The 18,881-nt window shown below is 48.1% G+C and overlaps 1 protein-coding gene across 3 annotated transcripts in view; it reads left to right on the forward strand.

Annotated features, from left to right (window-relative positions):
- Positions 1–16,111: 16,111 nt before the first annotated feature.
- The window catches only part of CAMK1D (calcium/calmodulin dependent protein kinase ID), a 216,742-nt gene continuing 213,972 nt past the window's right edge, over positions 16,112–18,881 (forward strand). For all 3 annotated transcript variants that reach the window (XM_050324274.1, XM_050324275.1, XM_050324276.1), the window contains exon 1: positions 16,112–16,351. In XM_050324274.1, coding sequence (XP_050180231.1) covers positions 16,260–16,351 — 92 coding nt within the window. In that variant the 5' untranslated portion in view covers positions 16,112–16,259. The remainder of the gene's footprint in view (positions 16,352–18,881) is intronic.

Below are 18,881 nucleotides of genomic sequence, written 5' to 3' on the forward strand. Positions count from 1 at the left end.
GCAGGGAGGCTCTCACACCGGAGGGAGGCAAACTACGTTGTTCTGGAGTAAAGTCACACTCTTGGAACCATCTACTTCCCTGTGGCTGCTTCTTCAGCACTGAGTCTGCCTGCAAAGGTCTCAGGTGTACCAGAGCAGCTTTTCACCTCTACCATTCCTGTTCCAGCTCCGGGAGCACGTTTGGGAACCAAGAGTGTAGCATCCATATGTGTGATTCCCAAAAGCAGATTAGGAGAGGCAGATACTCCCTTCTGGCTGTTTCTGAGTTTGAAGACTCAGCAAGTCCTTACAATTTCATCTTTGGCTTTTTCGTGCTCCAAGGCCATGCACCTCTGTGCTCTCCTTCCCCCCTTCCTGCCTTCCTTCATTTCCTTCCACAGAGCCATTTCCGTCCTCCAAACGTGAGCTTTATTAAATTGCATCCCTAGCTCATTAGGGCCTGCCACTTAATCCAAGGGAGCACAAAAGCCAGTATTCCTCGTGGAAAGACATTAAAGTCAGAATGCTGAAGAAGAAAGACACCCCTAGGCCTGCTCACAAGCTTTGGGATGGGCTGCAGCACAGAAGCCCCCTCTGAATCCAAAAGGCTCCTTCACCTGGCAAAGCTTTGCACCAGCAAATGTGTGGGGCTTGTGGTTTTAGCTCAGAAACTTGCTCCCAGCTTTTAGAGCAGTATGAAAGCTTTCAGATGGGGGTGTTTTTTTCTGTCTCCATGACATAAACTATAAATATAATATAAATATAATGATGTTGTGCCTTTGCACCAGCTGTACTGCTTTTCTCTCCCAATAAAGACTAAATCATGAAAGTTGTCACAGGTTTTAGATACTCAGAATCCAATAACTTTAATAAAGGCTCTTGGTTATGTAGTTTCTAACAGAACAGCAATTCCAGCATCAGACCTCTTGGAATCTGCCTCAGCTGCAGTCCTTGAGCTACGAAGGCATCATAATTCTTTACCTATGTTCTAAAAGAACCTGATGGGATCTAGAAAGAAATACTGTTCCATCTTAGGCAAAACCCCAGGACACTTTATTGGGGCTGTAGGCACGTTAGTTCCAGAGCTCTGGGCGTGTGGCAGCAGCAGAAAGACTTTCCTGCAGCATGTCCTAATGAGGGCATGGGCAACACTGGCAGCCCTGCCTCTCACGGGGAGCAGATCAGGGGTATTGCCATTTTATTGACCCTCCTGGTAGAGCTGGGCACTCAGGATAGAGGCAAAAAATAACTTCTGGACTTGTCAGTCAAGAGTGTAGGAAACGAGTCATTAATTCACATTTTCAGTTGTGCTGAGAGAGATGTGAAAGCAATGTTTTCTTATGGTTATAAGAATAAATTGTTATTTTATGCATTAGGAAAGAGCTGCCAACAGGGCTTCAGACTTTCTCTCCAAACAAGAACGGTTGCCCTTCCATTTCAGATACAAAAGTGGAAACAAATGTGCTTCTTTGCACAGCTTCTCTTCTTCAAAAAACCCCCAAAGAACCATGTTCTCTGCTCATAGAAATCAGCACAGCTCCAAAGTTATACCCTCTGAGATGCTGACCACAGCCTTATGGGCAGAGGTGATTCAAAGAGTAGCACTGTGGCTTCTTTTAACATCAGCCTAAGGCCAGTGGGGAGCGGGAAAGGTGCAGGCAGTGGTTTTGGGAAGCAGGTCACATTTATTCCCGTGCTGCCTGGGGCAGCTCTCCATGCAAACCTGGGCTTTTGCATAAAACAAATTTACCTCAGGCTCTTATGCTGACCTACTAAGCACTCTGAAACAACTGGAGCCAACTCTGAGCTGTGTTCAAACACCCTGCTGAGGATCCAGCCCTCCCCAGCCCTGTGATGGAGCTCTGCCCCGAGCACCCAGCTGGTGTCTGGGTGCTTGTGTTTTGGTCTTGTTGGTTAATGCTTTCAATTTATCTTTGTAAAGTTAAAAAACAAACCCAAACCCAACCCTTTTTATTATTTACGTGCGATGCCACCTGCCTTGTCAAAAAAAGTCTTTGGTCCTCGACTTTCCTTTTTTTATGTGATGATCAAAGAGGTGATGTTTTCCTCCCAGGGCGTTTCCAGGGGACAAGGAAGGGTGTGCAGCCAGTTCAGTGCAGGATGTTTAAAGCAATCCTAGCTGGAGAGGCTTGCTTCACCTCAACTGAGAAATTAGGATGATGTTTCTTGCAGCTTTTGCAGCAGAGGAGGCCTGGAGGCAGGATTTTGAGGAAATTGCTGAATGAGGAATGTTTTTGGGAGCATCGCTCCCACAGCGAGGGCGGGGGCAAAGGAAAGCAAGCCCTTGTTTTCTCAGCTCACCATGGGGCACCTCAGATGCACAAACAGGCTGTGTGAGAGCCTTTTGCTGGGAGCTCCCTTGGTTAGTATTGATTTAGCATCAGTGAGTAGCAGGGTGGCAGAGCATCCCTAGCAAGGCCACACTGCCGAGCCGTTAAGCAGCAAAGATGCTTCCTTGGCTCTAAATTAATTTTACCGAGGCTGGAAATAGCCCAACCAAAGAAACTCAGAATGGTGAATAAGTGCATTGGTAGAGAAGGGGGAAAATGGGTAGAAAAGTGCTTCTCTTAAAGCCCCTCACTGCAGCGTCCCTTCTGCTCCTGATGTGCTGAGCGCTGAGACTGAGAAGGTCAAAGACCTTTGGGTGCCCACCCAGCCAAGCTTTGCTGGGGTTGAGCAGCCAAGGGTGGAAGAAATGCTGGATTCTGTCCCAAGAATGGTATTTTCTTACCAAATTTTAATTGCCTATCCCAAAATGTCCCTTGTTCCTGTACAATGCCAGTAAATAAAAAGGTATTGCCAGTTAGGGTTATCTCAAAAGTTTCTCTTTATTTACGTCCTTGCATTCTACCAATTCCACCACACAAAAGTGGGAATGGCTGTATATTGAATTATCCACTGGAATTTTACCAGGATCACGCTGCATTGTCTTGAACTTGATGTTGGAGAAGGGATGGTGACTGTGATGTGCCACCTTCAGACTTGTCAGTCACTGCTTGCCACTTGAAATGCTGAAGGTGGGAACCATCACACACAGCTGGATGAAATCAGGATGGGAAGTTGCCTGGTGTTAAACTGCCTCAGCCACCAGCCCAGCTGCTCTGCTTGCTGCCTGGACTTTGGGGAAGCAAATGTCCCGGGCTTGCCCTGAATAAACCTTGTGGGTCCACTTAAAGAGAAAGTCACAGTGCAGCAGTAAAAATATCCATCAGGAGCAAGTGTGTCTTCATATAATCTGCATCCACAGCCTCTTTTACCACCCAAAACCCCACTGGTTGTAATTGCTATATCATATATACAATATATACCACGAGGAGAAGCAGTCCCCAAACCGATAGCCACAAGATCTACCCCTGCACCAGCAGTTTATGCACCTGCTGCTCCCAAACCACAGCCAGCCCGTGAATTTTTTCGATAAAAATTGCTTCCTAAAAGGAAACTATTCCTGCTGTTTGTACACATGCATGCCCACATGGCTCTCAGTCTGATTTTTTTCAGAGTAATGAAGACTCCCCTTAAGGGAGGAGGCAAGGAGACCTTGCTGTTTTTCTGATGCAGCATAGAGGCAGATGAGGGAGGAATAATAAGAGGAGTAAGGAAAAGAAAGAAAAGAACTAAAAACAGCCCCTTTTTTTTTCCTCACATAGGATACATTCTGAAGACAGCCATTCTCTGGCAAACAGGAGCTTTTTTTCTGTCTTGGAGATGATTTTTAAGGACAGCAAGGCGTTGTGTGTGTTAGTGCAGAGGGTCCTTCGGAAGAAGAAGTGGCACGGAGCTGGGGACGGGAAGCAGCGGCAGGGCAGACGGGGTTGTTGTGCTGGGAGGTAGCAGGAAGAATAAATGAGCCTGTGTTGGGTCAAAAACATCACAGATGTGGCTGTTGCAGGCTTGCTGGTGCAGCAGGTTCCTGGAAGAGAGCTGTTTGTCTGAACAGCCTTTCTGTGTGCTCCAGCCCGTGACAAACACACAGCAACCCAGGGTACAAGGAGCCCCATGTCACGGTGCTATAATGAGAGATGTGGCATCAGGAACAGCATCTCCCCTTCCAGGAGAATGGCAGGCATTTCTCAGTCAGCCCTTTTCACTGGCTAAAGGAGCTCTTGTTGAAAAAAAAAAACCAGCTGCTTTAAACTTCGTTATCCCTTTTGGTGCATAAATTAGGAATCAAAGACTGCTGGGTCAAACAGGCTCTTCTCATCCACCTCCTGATGATAATAACCGAGGCTTGTAAGGATGAGGCAGCACCAGGTATTAGCACAGGGTCTGCTTTAGGTCTATTCCCATCTATGCTGTGGTTTTTAGCTCTTTGCCTTCGGTGGATCCGCTTCGGTTTAACAGCCTGGAGCTGCCTGAGCAGTGGCACTGCTGGAAACCACCCACCCATCTCACCTGCCCCGGTGCTGGTGGGTGAGAGGGCAAGAATTCACTCTGCCTTTCAGATGTGCAGTGAAACACAAACCGAGGAAGGCTCTTGGATAGGTCAGGTCTGATGAAATGCGGTGCCGAGCGGGCAGCACCGCTTTGCTCTGGGGTGAGTGCTGAGCAATGGGCCCCTCCATCCACTTGGGAGTGTCCAAAGTGGACTGGATGGACCTGAGCAGGCCAGCGAGCTCAGACGTGCTGTGTGCTGGAGGCTGAAAGTGGGTGAGATGAGTCCAGCTCTTCATCATAGGTTTCTAGGGAGAATTGCAGGTGTGTTTTGGTTTTTCCAGGCCTTCTTCCAGACAGTCCTGCAGTGCTTGGTGATGTCTGTGCTTCCCAAGTTAGCAGAAGGGTAGAAGCAGCTGTACAAGGGCAGGATGAGCTCACTCTAATTTCAAGGCTTTGCTTACACTGGTGAAGTCACCTGCCCATAGACCAGTGATTATCTGCATTAGGGTACTTCTGCCAGACAAACAAACCCCTCTGCCATCTTCATCACCTCCTTACCATTTGACCCTGGCCCAGCACTCTTAGTTAAGGCTAATTAAGACTGTGAAAACAGTCTGAATGTATAACATGCCTGTGGTGCATGCAGTCCAGCTGGAGGAGGCAGTGTAAAGCTTCCAAGGGTGTGCACCTGCAGTCTGGGGCATCATTAGCCTTGCAGTAAACAGGCTTTGAGCACGGCCGCTTACGTGGAAGAAACACTGGTGGACACGTTCCCTTTTCTCCAAGTTTTTTTACATGGAAAAGCTCAGAGAGGAAGATGGTGGTGCACAATGTAAACCCTCACACTAGCTGGTGTTTTCCTGCCTGCAGAGCCCAGATTAGATCTTATCTGACCACAGCTGGCACTGGAAACACAGAGACACGGCAAAACACAGCTCAGTCCCACTCAAAAAGTGACCCATGGGAACAAAGAGTGGCTGGATTCCTCTCTGGTGGGACGGTGATCAGAGGCTGTGGGAAATGCAGTGTGTGTGGACAAAGGGCAGAAACCACGGCTCAGTTTGGGAGAGGAAGGAATGAGGGTGCAGCTGGATGGTGTCCCTCGTGAGCACAGAGAGGTGGTGGGATTACAGATGCAATGCTTTGTCTGATAGAAACTTCTGGGGCAGTGGCAGCCCGGGTGTTGTAGGGAGCTGGCAGGAGGTTCCTGGTTTTTTCCACAGTTGCTTTTGTGCTCATTTTCTGTGAGCTCTGGCTCACCTCTCCTGCACAGAGCCAGGTCCCAGCCCAACCATGGAGCCTCACAAAGTCACAGAAACCACGGGGAGACGTGGGGCACCACTGTTTAATAATCTCTTTGGTACAAGCTGTTATCAAAACGGAGCGAGATGGAGGAGCAGCTGGTGAGAGATGTAACATCCACACCAGGCCTTTGGTTTAGCTGGAGACCTGGACCTCCATTTGGGGGCTGATGTTTGGGGGCCCATGAAGGGTTGTGTGAGGGTCCCTGAGCTTCAGTGAGACTTAACCTGATTCAAACATTCCAGTGACGTGGATGATGGGTCCAATGGCTTCACTGCACTTCGGTTTCCCTCTTTAATAATGAGGATGGTTGTGCTGCTTTTCAAAGAGCATGCAGCAATGACATAACGAGACAGGAGCTTTGATGGCAAATAGGACAGATATCATCATCTTCCAGCAGAAAATATTGCAAAATTGAGGCGAGGAACCTCTTTTTGAAAGCTAGTGGGGTTTGCTGTGGTCACAGGGCAAACTGTCTGCAGCAGTCACTGCTCATAGCCCTGTGCATGGGTGAGAGGAGAAGGAAGGCAGGTGGACAAGAGCCTGTCAAGGCATCATTCAGCCCACAGCTGGCCTGAGAGAGGATTTGGCAGTTTGATGGTGGGGGGGAAAATGGGTACTGCTAAGTGAAAGGAGCAGAGTTTGATAAACTACCTTGGCATTCCTTGCTTTCTGTGCCTATGCAGATTTAATTAAGGGAGAGTGCCTAAAATATGCCATCCAATTAAATGAGTTTTCAAAGAGCACAAAGTGAACTCCAGTTCCATCAGAGAAAGCCACCTGCATTGTGGCCCAAGGCTTAGAGACACTGGTTTGATTAAACACAGTGTAACAACCTTTTGTGGGGCTGTAGCTTTCACCTCAATTAGATGAGAGCACATTTTTCCAGCTGAGTTATAGAGCTCATGAAAAATGAGGTTCACCCTTCTACTAGAATCCTTTCCCTCACCATCCAGCTCTGCATTAACTCACCTTCTGGAGATCCTTTCACAGTCTGCTCACATCCCTGCAGGCATGAGTTTGGACAGTTGGAAGAATTGCACCAGCTGACACTGGCCCTGGCGTCCTGAAAGTCAGGAATTCCAGTAAAACTTTCCAAAAAATGCCTTATTTTGCTAAACACTGGCAACTTCTGTTTTTCAGATCTGGCAGTGAATGAGGCTTTTGGCTACAATTACAAAATTGGATCCTTCCTTTGCTTGGCAGCTCATCTGGCAATTATGTTGTGTAAATGGAGCGTGGCTTGCAAAGAGTGGAGGGCACTGATTTGGCCCCTGGGCAGCTCCAGCTCAACTCTCTCACTTGTTTGCTGCTGGAGACTGGGCAGAGTCAGGCAGTGATTAAGCCTAAATCCAAAAGATCATCCCAAATTTACGGCTACTCCATGAGTAAAGCCTGGTTTTGCCAACAGGATTATCACCTGCGTTGGTTGTCCTCGGTCAACCCAACCGGTAGCTTCGAGTTCAGATGTTTACCCTCCCCACAGGAAGAGCTGAGCTCAGGACACAGCCCGGGACGGTCCTGATGTCCCTGTTCTGGAGGGATGAAGAGGGAAAGGCTCTTGTGCTTTTCTCTAAAGCACCTGCTGAATTTGAGCTCTGTCTGCCAGGGAGCACTAGGACATGGCCTAAAGCTGTTGCAAATTTGTGTTTTCTGTAAAGAATAGAAATCTGGATTTGAACAAGCTCATGCTCATGTGAAAGCCTACTTTTCTCTTCCCATTTCTCATATAGGTCCTCTTCACCCATTAGCTTTTTTTTTCCAAGCTACACATGAGCTTTTTAATGGGTCTCACCCTGGATTTTGTAGTGTCCAGCTTCCCATGGCCTACTAAGGTCCACCCAGCAGCTCTTGCAGGTCTGGAAGAGGATGGGATAAATGCAGGAACATTTCCTTTACCTTTCCAGCACCATCCCTGCAATGCAACCCTGCTGCAGCCCTAAATAACACATTAGGGAGTGTGCCCGTGATTAAAAATTAAAACACCTCTTCTGGGTTGGTTTGGGCAACAGGACTCTGTTCTGGCTGTTGGCCCAGGTGCCCATGGCTGGCCAATTGCACTGTGCTGCTCCTTGTACGTGAGTGTCAGCCTGGACTTAATGTGACTGAAGTTAATTAGCAAAGCTCCTTCTCCCTTCGTAATTCAGCAACGTTAATGCCTGCGGAAGGAAAGAGGAAAATGAGTCAAGTTCATTTCAGTCCTGTGAGAAACCTTGAAATAAAAGCAATGTTCACCAAATGGGAAAAAGAGAAAATGAGAAGATAAAAAAAAAAATTAATTTCCAGCTTCTAAGAGGACTTTACCAATAACAATATAAAAGATAGCTGAGTGTTCTGTTTAAATGAAAAAAGTGATTACTTCATGGGCAAGTGAATGGCTCCCTATATCTTCTTTCCCTGCCTCTGTCATTTAATTTTTTTCCTCCACTCTTCACTTGTTATTTGACTCATTGGTGTGGTGAGATGGAGCTGGAGGCTATCGACATTTCTCCTCGGTGCAAGTGGAGGTGACATCCAGAATCAGTCACCTCTTCTGGAGGGAATGACTCTGGCCTGTCACCCTTGGAAGTGAGTTGTGTTGCTGCAACATTCACATGGCTCAGGTAAGCACATCAAGCTCAGGAAGGTGAAAAGTCACAGTAAATGTACAGCCTTAACAGTGAAACTGCATGAAGCTAAGGAGTTGTGATGCATCCTCTGGGTGAACATGGACCCAGTGCAAGCATGGGCCAGGCTGGAGAGGGAAGAGAGGCTCTTCTATGGTTCCAATCAGCATAACTATGACTACTGAGTGCTTCACAGCTGGTAGCATCTGGCCTCTAAATATTATTTTGAGGTTCGCAAGCCAAGTTTCCCGATGGATAATCCATTGGATGTAAGAAGAGTGTGGTGGGCAGCTAAACCAGCCGAGCCCCACATCCTACACACTTGTGTCCTCCGCTGCACTTGCATCTTCTCCAGTCTCCCTGATGTCCAAACAAAGCAACATGTCTTGCTGGGGAGGAATAACTGGATCTTTTCTCTCTTCTCTGACTCCTCATTTTCAGTAAACTTCTCTTTTTGGGCTGCCCTATGGTGGCATTATATGTGGTTGGGTGTGACAGTCAAAATTTGTTAGGGGTGGAGGAGACCAACAGGCAGGTGAATGGAGGCAGTGCAGAGAGAGGTGTGATGAGATAACCCTCCCTTCCTGAGGGCACGGACTGTTAACCCCACGTGTAGGAGACAGTCGGGTTGTAAAGCCTGCACAGCCCCAATTCGGGCCTTTGTGCACATCAAGTGCGGTGCATCCTTTAATTGTCTGATCACCTCTCATTTGGGGTTATTTTAATCCGGTGAATTGCCCCAGGCCACATTAACACACGCTGTTCAAACCACACACTGCATTCAGCATTAATTTCCTTGCGAGTGTCTCTGTGATGCCTCGGTGGCTGATCAATATTAATGCGTTTATCTTCACAGCGCTCCTGCGGCATCACCAGCTGGGGGAACTGAGCCACACACAGGAGATTAAGGCCAAAACGATCAAACGACGCTTGCTAATTTTGGGTGCTCGATTTGCAGCTCGGGAGGGATCTGATCTTCCGGAGCGCTCGGTGTTTCTCTGCACGTCGTGTGCCCGAAGCGCAACTCCCGATGTCTTGTTCCTGTCTCCCGGTGCAAATCCACCCTGAGTGCCCTGGGTGAGGCAGCAGGAATAGGAAGGAGACCCTTATGGGCAGCTCCTTTGCTGTGCAGCTGAATTCCCTACGCTGAACTGTTCATAGAAAGGGAGAAATCCCGTGGGTAAAAACCCAACCAAATAAAAACCGAGTAAACTTGTAGTGGCCAGCAGTGTGCCCAGGTGGCCAAGAAAGCCAGTGGCATCCTGGCTTGTATGAGCAATAATGTGGTCAGCAGCACTATGGCAATGACCATCCCCTTGCACTTTCCACTGGTGAGGCCACACCTCAAATCCTGGGCTCAGTTTTGGGTCCCTCACGAAAAGAAGGACATTGAGGTGCTGGAGCGTGTCCAAAGACAGGCAACAGGGCTGGGGAAGGGTCTGGAGCACAAGCATGATGAGAAGAGGCTGAGAGAACTGGGGGTTCAGTCTGGAGAAAAGGAGATTTGGGGAGACCTCTTCACTCTCTACAACTTCCTGAAAGGAGATTGAGGTATGGGTTGGTCTCTTCTCCCAAATAACACATGACAAGAGGAAATGGCCTCAATTTGTACCAGGGGAGGTTTAGATTGGATATTAGAAAAAATATCTTCCCTGAAAGGGTTGTCAAGCACTGGCACAGGCTGCCCAGGGAAGTGGCTGAGTCACCATCCCTGGAGATATTTAAAGGCCATGTAGGATGTGGCACCTTGGGACAGGGTTTAGTGGTGGGCTTGGCAGTGCTGGGTCAGTGGTTGGACTCAGTGATCTTAAATGTATTTTCCAATCTAAATGGTTCTGTGGTGTTGAATTGGAAGTCGTTGGGAAACTTCTTTTTTTGATATTTTGCAGCTTCTCAGTCCTTACCTCATCACCTAATGTTCTTTCAATATAAACTTTGGACATGTAATGTCCCAACTTGGTACTCCCCTCACAAAACAACTGTGCAAAGCCAAATCCACCAAATTAACCGGAGAAAGATCCAGTTCTCATTTTTACCAATCCTTGTCTCATTATTGAGACTCAGGCCGTTGGATCACAAGCCAGAGCTCCAACTCTGCAGCTCAGGGTCTGAGAGAGGAGATGTGAGAGCAGGATTTGTGTTGACCATGCAGCTCTCTAAGGTTATGAAATATGTCTGGTGATTTCACACTTGGTGCTTGGCACCAGAGAAACACCGGGATTTGGGACTCCAGAGCTCAACAGCAGGAACCAAGTGGGATGTGTGGTTCTGCTTTCTGTAACTTTTGTCACTGGGAGCATCTCCTGTCCCTCATCCCTCTGTCCTGCCCATCTCTCATCTGTTCCCTGCTCCCTGTCTGTCTCCTGCCAGCTCTCCCATTGCCCACATCCATCTGCACCACCGTGTTACTCCTCTCTCTTCCGCTTTGGCAGTGATAGTTTTTTTCCCTCCCGCTGCACTTTTATATGACCATGATTTACGACCCTGAGTTTAAAGATTTATTGCGATGCACACATAGCACAGCAGAGTGTAAGTGATGTGTTCAGCATGGTTATTATTCTCTTAAATGCCATTTTTGCCACAGTGAAACAAGTGGCCTCATGTTATCAAAACTTTCGTCCTCTAACTTCCTAGATTTATTCCTGTGAGAATAAAACCAGGGAAGAGAAGGCACAATTTAAAGGGGTTGGCTGGCATCTATAAACCTCACGAGTCATATCAGCACCTGGGAGCTTAACCAAGCAGCAGATGGTCTTCAGGCAATTAACTGCAGGTTGAGGATTCACGTCTGCTTCAGCTCTTGCTTATTCCACTTTACAGACATGGTTAAAAACCTGATGGCAATTTAAACTCCCTCCTTCCTGTGAGAAAAGCAGCAGTGGCAGCAACCATCTATCACCTCCTCTCCCTCGCTTCTGCATGTTTTTGGACAGTGTTTTAGCTATCTAAGAGGAGCAAGAGCCTTAGGTCATCTTGAAGAGCTTAAACTGATCTAAGGCTTTAATGTGCTTAAAGGTGGTGGAAGGACATAGATTATATTTAACCCTAAAACGGACACAAACCACCACGTTCCTGAGATGTGCAGAAGTCTCTTGTTTGGTGTGGATTTGTGTTCTTTTCTTCACATGCAGCCTCTTGATTTAAAGAATGAGTCAAAGTCTTCTAAAATCACTGAAAAGTCCTAAATTAGCTCAAAGGAACATTGCAGCAGCAGCAGCAGGTTCAGCTTGCTGTTGTGGACATTCTTGGATGAGTTTATTATTTTCTGTACTGAAATTTGTGGGGTCAAAACTAATCTGGAGAACATTAAAACCATAAGTAGTAGTTTCATCTGTGATGAAAACCCGAAACCTGTGGTCCCCTATCAAAGTGCACCTTTCAAAATGCAGTTCTTTTAAATTACTATCCAATTAAAGAAATAGCAGTGAGCATTTTTTTTTTTACAATAAGCAGTTTTCTCATTTAAAATAAGCAATTTTACCTCTCTTTTTTTAAAGCAAGCAAATCTAGTAATAAGTTAATTTTCTCACAACTCAGCATAATACACAAGAGGATTTCCTCCAAATTTCCAAGTGAAGCACAGGCTGGAGCTGCAGCATTTCCACCCTCGAAAAGGCCAAGGAATGCTGTGAATGCACGAAAAACCAAGTGAGTTTGGATGGAATTATTACCATGCTAGTCAGACCCGGCATCTAAAAATGTTAAGACAGCAACATGCGCTGCCGAAATTTGTTTGATGCCTTGCCCCAGGATTTTATTTCATCTCGGGCTTGTCCCAGAGGCCACGAAGCACCTGAGATGTCACTTTTGCTTTGGACTTCCAGCCAAAGTCTACACTCGGGCATGACATGTTGTTATCAGCGCCGGGGAGCGGCCCAGCGCTGAACAACCTCGCTCCTGCTCTCCTGCAGGTTGCACGTGTGCGTACACCTACGCGTGTGTGACACCAAGAATCCACCTTCCTCTCACCAGGGCTGGCCCAAATTTTTTCTGTCATGAGCTCTCTGAGGTTGCTGCGTGGTAGGAAAGGCAGCAAGCTGGGAACAGCTGTGGGCTCGAGTGGTGTTTGCTTTACGTTGATGCTGCTCCAGCTCAGATGCTGGAGTTGCTGCCTTGCAGATTGCAGCTTGTACGTGAGGTTTTAACCCTAAACACCCGGGGACATGGGGGTGCTCCTCTGCTGGGGTCAGGCCCCAGCAGCTGAGTGACAGGCACGTTTCTCATGTTCTTGCAGAAAAGCATCAATAGTGCTGGTTTGTAATTGGAAAGGGAGATCAGATCGCGTGGCTTAGAAACAACATTGGGAAAGACATCCAGTGTTCTAGAATTTCAGCTGAAGAAAGCCAGGTTACAAGTGGAAAAGCTTCAAAACCAGACATGGCTCCATTATTTCTGTTCATGACAATACAATTTGCACAGTGCCCACATGAAGGGCCAGCAGTGATCGTGGCCATACCATACATATTATGAGCCACAACACCACTTGGGAGGACCCAAGCAGTAAAAACGCAGTTTCAAATATTACTCCAAAAATCCCATCGCTTTATCCTGAAATAAAATATCTCTCATAGAAGTCGATTTTCAGTTTCTCCCCTAAATTTACAATATTTCCACGGGAGGCTTTAAAAAAAAAAAAAAAAAAAGCTGGACCTTGTCCATCTGTGCTGTTGCACGGAGTGGTTGGGTGCATGTGCAGCGTGTGTAGCTCTTCCAAACACGCATCAGCCACGTCTGCTCATGCCCAGGTAACGAGAGATGGCCTCCATGAAGCCACTAAGAGGGCCTGAATTGATGTTTTATTGTCAGTTTTAATGCTGGCATTTCTGTGTGCTTCATTTTACCACTCGATTACTGTTCTTGCAATCTGGTTGTAGGTAATTAAACACTGAGTACAGCCGTGCAGAGCCCCACAGCAGCAGCATATCCTGCCACTCCAGAGGGAACTTTTAACGTAAGATTTTTAATTTTTAAAAAAATACCTGTTCTTCAAATAGCTACAATAGCTCTGCAGGAGCTTGTCAGTCAAGGAAGATTACAGACTCCCTAAATTCAGCCTGACATGACAGATTGTAATGACTCTGAAGGGGCTTTTACAGTCTATTGTGCCAGTGGTCCCTGCCTAATAGGAGCATCTCCTACACTTCTCATTAAAACTATAATGGCTCCAGAGATTTCTATATTACCACTACCTTCAAATGTGAGTTATTTTGTCACAAAAAAGCACATTCATGCCGTGCTAAAGGTGCAGGTTAAATAAGGAAAATAGAACTCAGATTTACAGACTGACCTGTACTTTTACCTTTAACTTATGCCGTGTTGATGCTGAGAAATTGCAGCATTGGCAAGAATCTGAGCAATTTCAAGTAAAATTTTTGCTGGCTGAAAGCAGGGATGGAGAAGTGGGCGACGCTGTCTGTGCAGTGAGATTTTAACATGATGCTGTGAGGACTGGTGTGGCAACCATAAATAATAGTGGTGGATGGTTTTGCTGTGCCATAGCTCCAGGGTAAGTTACAGTGCTCTTCTTCTGGATGGATGGAGCTCTTTGGCCTCTACCACGCTGGAGGTCAGGGCAGACCATCACACTTGCCCTCTCTGGCCTCACACGCTCTCTCAATCTTCTCCTGAAGATAGGAGGTCACCTGTCAGTAGCTCCACTCACTAATCCCAAATCACAGCGTGGCATTTCTAGTACCCAGTGATTTACACGTGGTGAAAAAGAGAGGAAACATCACAGTGGTGTGGGTTGAAGGGAAACTTGCATTTGGTAGTCAGCTGCATCCTTTTAGGTCAGTCACATCTCTCATTTCCCAGGTATGCAGTGGCATTGTGAGGCTGCCTGGGGACTCCTGGTGACACTACCAGGGAGCAGGTTGGAAGGATCATGCAATAAAAACAAATCCTGAGGGTGGTGAGAAGAGAGGAATAAGCCATGAGCAGAAGGAAATCTGTTCCAAAGTGCATGCTGTGACATAAGCATCCACTGCAGGAAATTCTGAGATGTTTGGGCTGTCCATGTGGCTGGAGAGCCACCAAAGCATCAGAGTAGAGGGGTGCAGTAATAAATCAGGGCTGGCACGTGCAAAACTGAGTGGCTCTGCCCAGCAGAGGGTAGCATTGACCAAACACCCCAACCTGTGTTCCAAGTTCACACTTTCACCCACCTATGAACTCCGACCTCTGCCACAGCCCCTTTGAGATGAGAGGCACAGCTACAGCCCAGACCCAGGATAAGCCTCAAAGGCTGATATCTGGTACATTCTGCTCATGAAACATGAGAAATCTGGAAAACCAGCTTCTAAAGTAGAATTTTAAGGAATCTATTAAAAGACACAATACATGTTAAACAATTATATGTATACAATCACATTAGCAGAGTAAATGTTATTTAGCTCCTTGTATTTAGATTTATTTCCAGGTCCTGTTTTGATGATCAGGTTTGGAGCTGACGAGGTTTGGAGGTGCCCTGGAGGCACTGGAGTGCCTGTGCCTGCCAGCAGCAAAGCCTCTGATTTAGTCAAGTAACTTGGGTGTCCCAAAAGAACTGCACTTTTTTAGTGCCTTACCTATCCTGTAACGGCAGCCCGAAGATCTCAACTACAAACATATCTCCCTTAGCCTAGACTGTCATTTTCCTTGATGTCTGAGGAATCCTGCCTGTCACCCCGCATCAGAGCTCAGCCCGTGCCCGATGCGACGACGCTAGAGGTCTCAGTGTCGCCGAGAAAAAGCTGCTTTTAGCAATAATCCCAGCCACGCGTGTGTGACAGTGTGACAGGCCCATGCCGTGCCCGGCTCAGACGGCGGTGCCGGCGGGGTGGGCACCGTGTCAGGGCTGGGGGCTCTCACCGTGGCTGCGCGGTGCCCATCCCCTGCCCCTGGGCTGCGCGGCCCCTCTGTTTGGGTGCCCCTCGCTTCGCTGGGTGCACCGAGGGTTGTGCTGGCTAAGGGTGGTCCTTGCCATGGGGTGCGTTTCTGCATCCCAGGCTCGTGTATCTGCGTGCGAGGCAGGTGGGCACGGCAGCCCCCGCGCATCCCGGCGCAACCCCGCGCAGCGCCCGGCCAGGCAGCGCCGCCGTTTGTGGTGTGGCTTTCGAATTTATTTTTTTTTCCCTGCTTTCCTTTTTTTTTTTTTTTCCCTCTCGCTGCTTTCCCTCCCCTCCCGTTTGACGTGCGCGGTTTTGGTGCAATGCGAATTATCTTCATTCAGTCAGGAGGGGCAGCGCCAGGCAGCAGAGCAGCGGCGGGGCTGCCTCCTCCTTCTCCTCCTCCTCTTCTTCCTCCTCCTCCTCTTCTTCCTCCTCCCATTGCCATAACAACCGCGCACAGCCGCTGTGCCCGCGGGGCCGCATCGCTCCGCACCGCACCGCGCCCGGGAGCTGAGCATCCCACGGGGCCCCGCACGGGAGGGTGGGGGAAGAGAAACAGTGACCTCCCTCCCTTAAAAAAAAAAAAAAAAAAAAAGAAAAAAAAAAGGGGGAGGGAGAGAGAGAGAAAACCCCAAAACAACAACAACAACAACAAAAAAGAAGGACTTTTCCTCGGGGTGGGTCAGTCAGGGAGCAAAGTGACCCCGGGACGCGCAGCTGCTGCGCGGGGCGAGGAAGGAGGGAGGGAGGGACGGGGCAGCCCCGCCAAGCGGCTCCGCGGGGAGGGGGAGCGCGGAGGAGGGGAGAGGAGGGGAGGGAAAGCGGGGGGGTGAAGAGAAAGTTGGGAGGAAATAGCCCAGGAAAAGTGACACTCGCGGAGCCCGCCGGAGAGCGGAGGAAATAAAAGCGGCGGCGGGCAGGAAGTGTGAGGAGGAGGAGGAGGAGGAAGGGGAGAAGAAGGAGGAGGAGGAGGAGGAGGAGGAGAAAAAAAAAAAAGAAGAAGAAGAAGAAACAGCAGCAGCAGCCGCTGCTGCCGCGGCAGAAGAGAAAGCAAAAGCCGCCCCAGGGCTCGGAGCCGCCGGCGCGGCATCCGCGGGGCTGCGCGGCCATGGCCCGGGAGAACGGGGACGGCGGCGGCTCCTGGAAGAAGCAGGCGGAGGACATCAAGAAGATCTTCGAGTTCAAGGAGACGCTGGGGACGTAGGTGGCGGGTCTGGGCTGCGGGGGCCGGGGGGCTGCGGGCGCTGTCCCTTTCTCCGGGGGTGGGTCCGTGTCCCCGGGTCCGCGCCTCTGCGTGCGGGGCTGCTCCGCGCCCCGCGCATCCCTCCCAGCGAGAACTCGGGGCGACCTGGAAACACGGGGAAATGTAGAACTGAGGGGCAGGACCTGGGCTAGCATCCCTGCTCGCCATCCCCCCCTCCAACCCTCCCACCCCCAAAAAAAAAAAAAAAAGAGGTAAAAAAAGGAAAAAAACCCAAGTGTTTTGAAATATTCATAGAACAAGGAGATGGGGAAAGGCTTTTTCTCGATAGTGCAACTGTAAATAAATGCGGTCTGACTTGCACGCTTCCCCTAAAGCCGATGGCTGCAGCTATTCGTGGACAGACGAGCAGAAATAATCGGAGTGGATTGGATGTGTTTTAGCTACGATGCTTAAGTGTTGTTGGGCTTTATTTGTTTTATTTATAGTGGCGGGGCATAAAGATTAGTAAAACGTTAGAGTGTTTTTTTTTTTGGTTTGTTTTTTTTTTTTTTCCCCAGAAGGCTGAGAATAAACACGCACAGATGGTGCAAGGGAGCGGGGTGCAGGCTGGTGCTTTTTTGGCTGAGCAAAGAGTTTTATTTTTGTTAAAACTAATTTTTGCATACAGGATATTATAGAGGTAGAGAGCCGGGAGTGCTGAAGGGAGGCAGCGTACGGGCTGCTCTGTGTATGTACATTGTAATTAAGGTGGGGTTGTGTTGGGAGTGCTCCTCGTTGCCGTGTCCCCACTTTAGCTTTAATTGCTACTTCAAGCGTGTCTCGAAACGGAGCGTTGCTGATCCCAAGTAGTGCTTTTCCTACGAGGCGTGCCACTTCCAAAACACAGTTGAACAAGTTCTGTCTGTAATATTTCAGTTTCTTTCTGCTTCCAAGGGAGGGCTCTCTATAAACAGAGTATTTCTGGTTCACGGGCTCGCCGATTTCCTTTGAACAGGCTGCGAGTAAGAGCCAGGCTGGTCTTTAATATGGAGGTGGGTCACGCAGCTCCGCTCATCAGTGATGAGCTGATAGCAGAGCCCTCAGGAAAGCACTGACTTAGCAAATCGAATCAGTGCCTGTCCAGGTCTCTGAAGGAACAAAGTGCAGCGTAAGAGCCAAGTGTTGAGGCGTATTCTCGTCACCTTCAGCTGTCAGGATTTCGTGCTGGGAGAGACGTGCCCTGCTCGTCACCTTAGACGTGCAGTTCCCTTCCTGAGAGAAAGGGGTATTGGGGAGCAAAGTTTGACTGCACTGAGATTCTCTGGAGCAGCAGGACAGTTCACTGGGGTTCCCACTGAGCAACTTTCTGTCAACTCTCTGGTCGTTGTGTTGAAGCCACCTGTGAGGGTTAATTAGTGCTGCTGAAGAGGTCCAGGAGGAATTAATGCTGTGGCCTTGATCTGCATCCCACTGAAGTTAATGGGAGCAGGTGCAGGTCCCATGGAAGGTAAAGCTGGGCAGAGTTAATAGTTATGCGTATTAGCATGGCTGCTGCAAATTAAATTCATTAAATATGGCCAATTAGTGTCTCAAAGTATTAACCATTGTCTGAGCCTCACAGTTTGCTTGCTAATTCCTTTGTGATAGGAGCGGAAGCAGTGAAGTTTTAAAACTTGACTTAACAGTCAATCTAGAAAGTTTTAGAAAATGAAAATAAGTGGATTACAAACCTGGGCCTGTATAAAGAAAACAGAGCTGTTTGCTTTTCCAGACATAGTATTAATGTCTGTATTAATTATCAATGTATGTGCATTTAACAGCCTACACGTGGGTTGCCTTCTGGTTGTGCATTCCTTAACTTCCAAGGGAGGGCTGATAATTAGAAGATTTGAATCTGAGTTTTGGTTCTGTCCTTGGCTGCCCACCAGCACAGCAATTGCAGTTCCTATCAGCTCTGGCGTGATTTACCAGGGTGTGAAACTTCTAAAAAATTCAGGCCATTGCTGTGCAAATCATTAAAGTGCTGGTTCCATTCCCACTGAAGGTGGTGAAGGTCTGTTCACTGGCTGGAGCAGCAGATACAGAGGGTCCAGAAGCCCAAATGATGGGACACTTCTCAGTTATTGATAAGAAAGTATTTAAAGAGGGATTAAGCAGAAGTATAAATGGCTTTAAAGTATTTGGACCAAAAAGTCTTCCTCTGGCATTATTTAGGAGCAGGGATAAAATCTGCTTTGATCCCTCCTGCCCTGTAACACTGAACTGTGTTGGACAGCCCTTGCTTGATCTCGCTTTCTAATAGATTTTTCTCTAGCAGAGAGTGTGAAACTTGGCATGTCAGATGAAGTGCATGGGATTAGTGTAGTAGCTGTATTTTGCATTTCTCTGCCATTCCGTTTCAGGATGCCAAAGTGCTGAAAGCACTTTTAACAGAAAACCAGCCCTTTTTCATGCAGCAGTCTTAACTGTCTGTGGTAAAATTTGTTAGTGAAAGAAAAGCACTAAACCCCCAAATCAGGGAAGAAAGTGAAAAAGAAACTTTAAAAG

Source organism: Myiozetetes cayanensis, unplaced genomic scaffold (genome assembly GCF_022539395.1).
Source record: "Myiozetetes cayanensis isolate MyiCay16 unplaced genomic scaffold, myiCay2020 scf3, whole genome shotgun sequence".
In the NCBI taxonomy this organism is placed as follows: Eukaryota; Metazoa; Chordata; class Aves; order Passeriformes; family Tyrannidae; genus Myiozetetes; species Myiozetetes cayanensis.